At 54.9% G+C, this 9,459-nt stretch overlaps 1 protein-coding gene across 1 annotated transcript in view; it reads right to left on the bottom strand.

Annotated features, from left to right (window-relative positions):
• The window catches only part of MARCH10 (membrane associated ring-CH-type finger 10), a 76,751-nt gene continuing 67,292 nt past the window's right edge, over positions 1–9,459 (bottom strand). The window contains exons 10-11 of the mRNA XM_006912330.2: positions 4,157–4,199; positions 1–776 (exon numbers count right to left, since the gene is read on the bottom strand). Coding sequence (XP_006912392.1) covers positions 715–776; positions 4,157–4,199 — 105 coding nt within the window. The 3' untranslated portion in view covers positions 1–714. The remainder of the gene's footprint in view (positions 777–4,156; positions 4,200–9,459) is intronic.

Below are 9,459 nucleotides of genomic sequence, written 5' to 3'. Positions count from 1 at the left end.
CACACACACACACACACACACACACAGTTTTATCATGAGCCTTCTCTGACCTTTTTTGATCTGGTCTCTGGGCCCTAAGATGTGATAAGGAGAGAAGCACCAAGTAGGTCCTAAGTGGGTACCTGCGGGGGGCAGCTGGCCATCCAGGTGTCCCGGCCCATGGGGGTCCAGGATGTGTCATCCCTTGTAATAATGATGGCGGGGAGCAAGGAGAAGTGGAGGTGGGTGGGGGCTGTGAGATGTGCTTCCTTCTCCCAACTGGAGTCCCTGAGCCTTTGTCCAGGGGAATTGAAATAAACAAAATGAAGCTGGGTGAATTAAGTCAGTTTACTGAATACACGGCTTAATTCCACTCACGGTGGAGTGAGGCCTGAACAGGCACCCTCAACAGAGGGACCCCAAGCCGCTGGGCCTGTCAGGACTGCTGGGTCCCCTGGGGCATCTGGCCTGAGAGGCAGCAGCAAGACAGCCTGCCAGGGGCTCAACAAGCCCAGGCTACTTGGCCTGTGCTGTCTGGGGCTGGGCTGGTCACTGTTGCTGTCCATAGATGCTCAAGCCAGACCCCAAGGAGAGAGTGGCGTGGGTGAAAGTGGTAACTGGACACGATGGTTTTAGTTTCAGTAAAGAGGAGGAGGAAGGCAGGGAGGCACAGGGGGGCATAGAAAGGGCAGCTGGGAGCGAGGTCTCCGCCGAGCTCCATGGCCAGCTCCCTTGCTAGATGACCCGGCTGTTGCTTTGATAAATGCTGCTTTCACTTCCGTCTCCCAACTCAGAATCTGGAAAGCAAAAATCTCTCTCAGTCTGTAGAGCCATAGCTGACTGCGAGATCTGTCATGGAGGGGGTGTGGCATTGCCGCCCCTCCTGCCCCCTTGTCCCCCACCCCAGCCCCAGCGGCCAGCCACACACATGCTGCAGTGCCTGGAACGGTGTGGGGAACAGAGACCCGCAGTCTGGGAATTCCCAGACTGCCGCACTAGGCTTCTAGCCAGGCCAGGGCAGCTAGACTCTAAGTCCCTCAACAAAAGCACCTTAGTCATCTCCACAACCCCACATGGCCTGGTGCAGATGTTTGCAGGATGAATAGCTGGAGGAGCCTCTCAGGGTAATGCCCCCACATAAGCTCACTTCCTTAACTTGGGGAAGGGGAAAATAGATGTAGGTTTTAGGGAAGTTTTTCAGAGATCAAATGGCTAGAAGCAGAGGGTCATGGGATAGGAGGGAGGGAGAAGAAGGCACAGAGGCAATGGGATGACAGTGGGGTCTGAGTGAGGAGATGGAATGGGGTTGGGGGAACCCTTCTTCATTCTTGGAGGAAACTCTCGTTTTCAATATATTTCTTTTCTTATCGGCTTGAGTTAGTGCCCCCTGACTATTTGGAAATGAATGGTTTCTGACTATTGAAGGGGGGCTTCTACTTCTGCCACAAGGAAGCCCCAGCCCCACGAGTGGCCCCCGCCATTCCCTCCCCCATCCTGTTCTCTCCCCCAAAGCTAATAGTCTTGACTCATGCATATGGTGGTGGTGGTGGTGGTGGTGGTGGGGTGCTCTGGCCCTCATGCCTGCTCCTGTCCACACCTGTGTTGATGGCTGCAGGAAGCATGTTCCCCTCCCTGGCTGTGGACCTGGCTGTGGTGACAGTTATTCGTGCCAGCTAGGAAGCAACTGTCAGGGGAGCTGGGTCACAGAGTCATGTGATGGGTTGTCAGACCTGGGCACCCCCACCCAGGGACTCTTCCCAGCTGCCCTTACCTTGGTGCCACCTGTGGCATTTGTGTGTGGCCTCGATTCCCAGGTGCAGGGGAGGGGGTGCCTGATGAGAAGGTTGGCATGGGTACCATAGAGCCTCAAAGACGTTGGCATCTCTTTGTGCCACCTGGTGGACCCTTATGTTTTGCCTTTCTCTCCTCCCTGTTTACCCGAAATGAGCTAGGGCAGCAGGTCACAGCTGTGACTCAGCTCTGGCAACCCATCTTAATAAAGTGCTGCCAACCAGGTGAGTCATGCCAGGCTGCTGGGGACCAAAGAAGAGTGTGACGGATGGGGAAGGTGGAAGGCATGCGGATCTGCCTTTGGCTGCGCCGGCTCTTTTCTCAGTCATGGCTCTGGCGGCAAGCTGGGCAAGGGCATGGGCATGGGCAGAGTCTGACCAGCGTGCCAGGCCAGTCCCTATGTGCAGGGCTCTTTTCCGCCGCTGCTGCGCCAGGGCTGGGGGCAGGTAGAGAGGACCTAGACCTACATTTCCAGGGGAGAGCCGGCTGCCCCCACATTGGGGCTGGGGCGGGGTAGTGGGTGGATCCTAGAGCTAGTCCCCGCTTACTGAAGAGAGATGGCAAATGATAGCTCTCGAGCAACGCGGGAGGGCAGCTTCGCAGCGCAGGACACTCGCAGAGCCGCCTCCGTGGAGACTCCTTTTTAAGCACCACCCCAAGGATGCTCTACTCTTGCCCCCCCAAAACGTCAGTCTCCCCTGCGGCCCGAGATCGTTGGCCGGGGTGTCCCTTCCCCACCCCCGAGCTCGGCCCCTAGGAGAAAGGCTCAGTCTCGCTCAGCTCTCCCGGGACAGCAGGGCGGCAGCGGCCCGCGCTGGGCACTAGGGGGCGCCCCTGGCCAGCGGAAGCCACGCGGGCGCGCAGAGGAGCAGGAGGTTTCCTCGAACCCGGGAGGGCCGCGGGCGCCTCCGGGGCGGGGGTTGGGGAGGGGCCCAGCCAGGCGCAGCGCGGAGACCCTGCCCGAGCCTCGGCCCGGAGTCCTCCCCGGCGCCCGAGGTCGGCTCACCGTCGCGCCCTTTCCGGGGCAGGGGCTCGCGCCAAATGCCGCGATTGGGACCGAGAGGCGAGACGCGCAGGCGTTTTCCCCTAGAGGGGGTGTGCGCGCCCGCGACACAAAGGTCTTTTCTCCACCGCACAGCTCCCTTCCCGCTCGCTCCCTTCCCAGCTGCCGGGGGTGGGGTGGGGGGTGGCAGCAACTCTGGGTCGGCCCTAGCGGCAGTGCTGGGCGTCGGGGGCAGCTGGCCAGAAAGTGGCCCCCGGAGATCACGAGGAGGCACTGGGCCCTCACCCGGCTCCGCTGGACACCCGCGGTCGCACCCGGGACTGGGATTCTTTGTGCACGGAGGGGATGGTCCTCCCTGCGCCTCTGAAGATGGCCCCCCGAGTTCTGGGGACTGCGGGCCCCGAAGAGTAAACTGGGTTCTCTAGCGTCGTCATCTGGGCCCCACCCTGTGCAGTTTTGAGCTGGTTCAGCTTCTCCAGGCAGGTCTATTGGGGTTCCCAAAAGCATCCCCGTAACTGGCTGCGTCGGGATCACCAGGGACTCATCCCCTTGGCCTGACTCGGAATCTCTGAGAGGCCCAGGAATCTACTTTGGGTAAGTCCCCAGGTGATTCTGGTGGCAAAGTCAGTGCGGGAGTGGCTGTTCTCAACCTTTTAGGGCCGGCAGCTGTAAAATTTCTCCCCTAGAAGAGCCTCTGGGGACCGAATTGTCTCTTCCCACTCTGTTCACTGTAACGTTCACTTTCCTTGCCGATGGAGAAGCTCTGCCTGGGTCTGACTGCAAGCGCTCCTGCTTTAACTTAGCACATTTTCTTCATTGGGTTTTCTATGGGATAACGAACCCGTTTGAAGACAGGTTTGCCTGCTTCGAGGGACCTTTCTCAGGAGACCTGTTTTCCTTGTTCAATCTCTGAATCCAGCAGACAGACCTACTGGATTGGGCCCCACGGTGAGAAAAATTCAATAAAGTCCCCAGCTTGTGATCGAATGTGGTCCCTTCCGGTAATAGCGAAAGGGCCCCCTTCCGGGGTTTGGAAAATAACCTGAGAGGCTCCCCCAAGTACTGGAGGCTGCAGAATTCCAGCAAAAGGAAAGGAGAACGACCTGCAGCAAGTCATTGTAGGTCCGACAAAACCATCTTCGCTTTTGTCGGCCCTTTTCCTTGCTGTCGGGATGAATCAAAATTCTTATCTCCTCTGCGTCCAGCGTACTGGGACTCGCCTTCCTGACTGCTGCAGCTAGAGTGTCCCCAGCTTTGCGGGGTTATTTTTCGCCTCCGGGTGGTGGTCATTACTTCCTTCCACATATTAGGTTCAACACAGTGACAGAAAGAGAGTAAATTAGCAAACCCCCTCCAAATGGTAAGACTGACCCCCAAACCTACTTTCATTTTCTTCTGGTCTGGGTTGTGGGAAATTTCTTGACAACTATGAGAAAGAAGACAATGAAAAATGAATTGTTTTTCCACAGCAGTTGTGAACAGATGTATAATTCCCTAGTCTCAGGAATGTTCTAGAAATCCCTTACATCACCTTAATGGGGCAGAGGAAATGGGCGGAGGTGCCAAGGGCATGGTAATGTTAAGTCCGCATCTGCAGGGCTGGTCACCTTGCTGGTTCAGGGCCTCTAAATTCAGCAGTGAAAGCAGACTCCATCCTCTCCGCAATTGATCTGAATGGCAGAACCCCATTCTGATGGTCAGAATCACAGGCCAGTGGGGGTGAAGGCCGTGCTAATTGGCCACTTGCCTCACCACTGGCTTTTAAACAATCGCTTGATTCTCTGCCCGGCAGGAAGCAGCAGGCACATCGAGGCTCTGGGCTTCGTCTTTGTCCTGACTTTATGGCATTTTATGCCACAATAAGAAACACTGTGTACTCCGTGGGAGCCCATTGTGCCAGGCTGCAAGGCTGTGGGCTCGCCGCTGCAGGCTGGTGCTCTAACCCCAGGAGAAGAGGGGTTTTGTGATAGGCTGGGGATCAAAACAAGGGGTGCCAGACACTGTTACTGGGGCAACTGCCTGGCCGGTGTAGAGGCAGCTTTGGGCCCCTGGGTGCCTCTCACCTGCTGGCCAGAAAGAGGGCAGAGAAGGATGGAGTTTCTTATACAATAGCAGTGCCGTTTACCTGGTAAATTATACATCAGGACTGTGCTAACCATGGCCTCCATTTTCTCGGGGCTGCTGACAGGAGTTCATCCCGCCCCCAGACTCTGTGCCCGGTGATCACATCGCTCTAAACCAGCTCTCACACTCTACCGGGAAAAGTCCTCATGATGAGTGTGGGCCGAGCCTGGATCTCTCATATTCTGGGTGGGTTTGGTCCTTTGAGGTGAGAGTTTGGGTTTGGTAGAGAGGGTGTGAATGGGGAGGGCCTAGAGAAAGTTCGCCCGGCCTCGCACGTGAATGGATCGATGGGATCTGAAAACTACTTCAAGACCCTACCCTGCTGCCCAGGCCAGCCACACTGCGCTGCCCCTCCCCTCCCCCCTAGTCTCTTACATGTGAAGCTTTCCTGAAGGTGCAGGGTTACTGCGGCACACCTGGGGCAGGAGACAAAGGTGGCCTCACTCCAGGAGATCACCGCAATGGTGGGGAAGGCCTGGGGTCCCTCGCCCTTTGCCTTCAGCCCACTGACAGGGATTCTCGCTAGTGCTTTACAGAGTTCAGGGAAATAGGCCCCTAAGGGGACAGGGGAGCTGCCAAGGGCAGGCAGGGAGGGAAATTCGAGGTCCAGGTACATTTCATTGGAGGGATGGTGAGCATGGTAGAGACAAGGCCTACAGCTATGAGGATGCCCAGGCTAGGAGGTTTTGGGGGTGCAGGCCTTGAATAATGGAGTGCTCTGGGTGGGTGCTGAAAGGGAGGGAGGAGAGAGAAGGCAAGTCCATGTAGCTCCATCTCACAGGCCACCCATGGGTCCCTATCAGATTCAAGGGGGAGCCGAGTCAGGTCACGAGTCTGGTGGGGTCTTGTGTCCCCGGAGGTGCCCCTCCCATGAGCACTAAAGCGAGAGAAGGACGGCTTCCTGCTGGGCACGACAGAGAGCACCGTTCAGCGCTTCCTTCAGCCCCGGCCTCGCTCCGCGCCCACCAAGTCTGTCCTTCCCGTCTCCAGGGCTCCCCACATGGCCTTTCCCAGTGATCCCATGAAGTGGGTCTGAGAAGGGACTCCCTGCATCCAGACCTGCCCGACTCCAAGTACTGTCTACATGACAGCACCTCAGTTGTTCAAGCTCTGGGGATAGGTGACCAGATTCTCCACTCAGCCCCTCACCCTGTACCATTGCAACTGCTACCCAGCTGGGGTCAGCTCCCTCCAGCGCACCCTCCGATTATCTCTCAAAAAATGCAAGTCTCCTGGCCTGCTAATCCCAGGCTAGAAAACCTTCGCTGGCCTTTTAGAGCTGCACACAAACCCTTCACAACCTGCTCCCTGCTTCTGCCTCTAGGCTCACTTCCTGCCAGTCCCAGCCACACTCAACTCCTTGACTTTCCCAAACATGCAGATCTTTTCCCAGGTCTCTGAGTCTTTGAATTTCCTTCCACATGGAATTACTCCCCGCCAACCCCCACCCTCCACCACCTACCCTTGCCCATGTGCTAAACTCTCCAGGATTCAATGCAAACATCACCTCAGCTGATCAGTTGAGCAAAAGTAATAATGGAAGCAGCTTTGCCACTGGGCTCTCAAAGCAGTGGGAAGACTGATGGCAAAGAGTACAACCTACGTGGCTTAGAAGCAAGGCCTCGGAAACATGGACTTCTGTCCCCGAAGACCCTGCCTGGAGGGTGTCCCGGAGAAGGAGTGGAAGGCGGGGACGAGGAGGGCGGCTCCTCTGTCATCCAACTCTGCTCCGTTTCTCCGCAGCTGGCTCAGACTTTTTACCATAACGCTGGGCACATTTTTGATACTCTTGGTTACCCGTCCAGTCTCTCTTTAGACTCTGAGGGCCTTATAGGCAAGAAATATCTTAATCATCTTTGTTTTCCCAGAAATCCAGGTTAGAACCTGGCCCATTGTAGGCACACAGAAAATCTTTGAATACATAAATATACCTTGAACTTGGGTGTTCCTTCACCTAGAATACCTATTATGTGCTAGGCAATTTCTAGGTACTGGAGGACTGTGGGGGTACAAAAGAGATAAGGGTTCCATGCCCAAGTTGCTAATGAAACACCTCACCCCCAGCCCACAAGACCACGTCTTTATTTGGCAGTCATTTAGCACTTATAGAATCAGTCAGTGCTCCTGGCATACATCGTGCCTCGGACATGGTCAGCAGTCAGATACGATTCTCTGTGTGCCAGCATCCTGAGAGACAGGAGTGGAAGGCCTGGCTTTGCCTTCAAATAGCTCACAGCCTCACTGGGGAGACAAATTGTTTGCTCATGGGATCATTAGAAACCTCAGGAAGCCCCAGCTAGGGAAAATCTGCAGTTGTCAATTTTACACCTCCTGGGAATTCACTGGGGCCATTGGTCCTCCTGACCAAGCGTTCCTTTCCAATTACTTTCTGGTTTATAGATATAATATTTCCTGGTTTTATAAATTCCACCCCGACTGTAAGCGTCACAGAGGACTCGTGGCATCCCGTCTGGTAGCCACTCTCTCTGATCTCATCTCAGCACCCGATATAGGTCAGGGCATGAAATGAATGAGTGAATGAATGGTCATTGCCACTGACAGTCATTCATCACTGGGCGCATTAGCGAGGCACAACCTAGAGGCCCGTCGTGAACGAGCCCTCCAGTTCTGGTAGGTGAGGGAGCGGGAAGGAGGGCTGTCTCCTCCCACGGTGCCTCTCTTTTGCTAAATGTTACCCACAGATTCTGAGTATTTTCTGCAAGAAAATACTGAGATTCAAATGCAGAAGTGTGAATCTGACAAAAGCCGTTGCTTTCCTACTACCATCTGTGTACCTCTTGGCCAGTCGTTTGTGCCGGTGATGGCTTGCCGGTTTAGTGGGTGAGGTCTGTCTCAGGTTCCTCCAATGTAAGCTGTGCTTAGGGAAGCACGTGGCCCTGTCCTTTATGCCTCCTTCCCCCCTGGTTCGTGGCTTGCCCCTGGTGTCCCTTACTCCTTCTCTGGGATAGTTTGACCAGCAGGTTCTCCAGAGGCAGTGCTTTAGAGCCGTGCTTTTCCACCCGCCGGGTTGTGCTGTTTGTTGTCTTCTCGTGCTTGCTTTGTTGATTTGGAGGCTAACATCCCTTGCATTATTAGCTCGCTGACACTGCGGCCATCTGTAACCTATATCAACCCCGGGTGCTTTGAAGTTCCATGCGCAATAAAAAGTTCATTAAAAAGATGTGGAAGCATGGAAATGAAGTTACAGAAATGTTAACAAAGGATCATTTCCTGCTTCTTGTACTATTATTTTCCTTTTTTTTTTTTCTTTTTTAAATGTATTTCTCTGAGGAATTTATGTCACCATTAAAACTGCGGAAGAGTCAAAGGAAGGACAGGCCCAGGTCAAAAAGAGGGTGAGATTTCTGAGGAGATAGCTTGGCAAAGGCCCAGCCTGTTTTCTTAGCTGAGAGCTTTGGGTCAAGGGTGGGGGTGGGGGCGATTGAAGCCAGAAAAAAAAAGAAGGGACAAAGCTAGAATTCTCATGACTAAGGGTTTGAACCAGGCGTTTTTAACAGGGACGGCTCCAAGTGGCTTACGAGAGCCTCCAGTCATGCAAGGTCTGGGGACGGAAGCAACACTTGGAATCCCTGGCTTCCAACCTGTAGGCAGTGACTACGCTGGCAGATGCCTCTCATCCATGTGAGGTAGAGGAGGAGACAGAGATAGAGAAGAAAGTGAAGAGGAAGAGAGGTTCATGGGAGAGGGTGGAGAGTGTCGCTGAGACTGCCCCGTGGCACCACTGGTGGCTCGTTCACTGCTACATCGGTGTCCTTTTTCCAGTCATGACCTGACATGAGCAGATGTCAAGTTCCAAGCCTCAAGGGGTGTTCTGGGAACCCAAACACTAAAAGTATACCCGCTCTCTCCTGGGCCGGCCACAGAGAGGCATTTAACCGAGAGGGAAGTTTGGGGCTCAGGGTTCTGACTTGACAATGACCAAGACGCTTCAGAGGTTGGTCTGTCCACCTCCCACATTCTGGTTGACTTGGCTAAGGCCAGGCTCCAGTTAGCAGCAGACCCAGGCTTCTCCCTCCACACCATCAAGCCTCCCAGCAGCGGTCCCCAACCTTTCTGGCACCAGGGACCGGCGCTCCTATGAGACTCTAATGCCCGAGGATGTGAGGTGGAGCTGAGGCGGTGATGCTAGCGCTGGGGAGCGGCTGCAAATACAGATGAAGCTTCGCTCGCTCACCTGCCACTCACCTCAGGCTGTGCGGCCCGGTTCCTAACAGGCCAAGAACTGGTACCAGTCTGCAGCCTGGGGGTTTGGGGACCCTTGTTCTAGAGGGTCCCTAGTTCTCTTATTAAGTGAAGGGCAGACATATAGATGTATTCTTGGTAACTACATTGTCACTCCTGTAGTGACAAATGGCGATTCCATCAGCACCTTTATTTCTTGGCATGCACTCTCACACACAGACGCTGGAATAAGCAAAATAAACAGCTCTCCCATGGGAGAAGTCCCTGTTTTCATGGGCCCTCCATGCTTGGGCAGTGGATATGCCCCCACATAATGCACACCCAGCCCCGGCAGGCTCACTGGCCTCTCTTTTGGGGAG

This window comes from Pteropus alecto, unplaced genomic scaffold (genome assembly GCF_000325575.1).
Source record: "Pteropus alecto unplaced genomic scaffold, ASM32557v1 scaffold134, whole genome shotgun sequence".
In the NCBI taxonomy this organism is placed as follows: Eukaryota; Metazoa; Chordata; class Mammalia; order Chiroptera; family Pteropodidae; genus Pteropus; species Pteropus alecto.
This window is presented reverse-complemented; position numbering and strand designations above follow the sequence as displayed.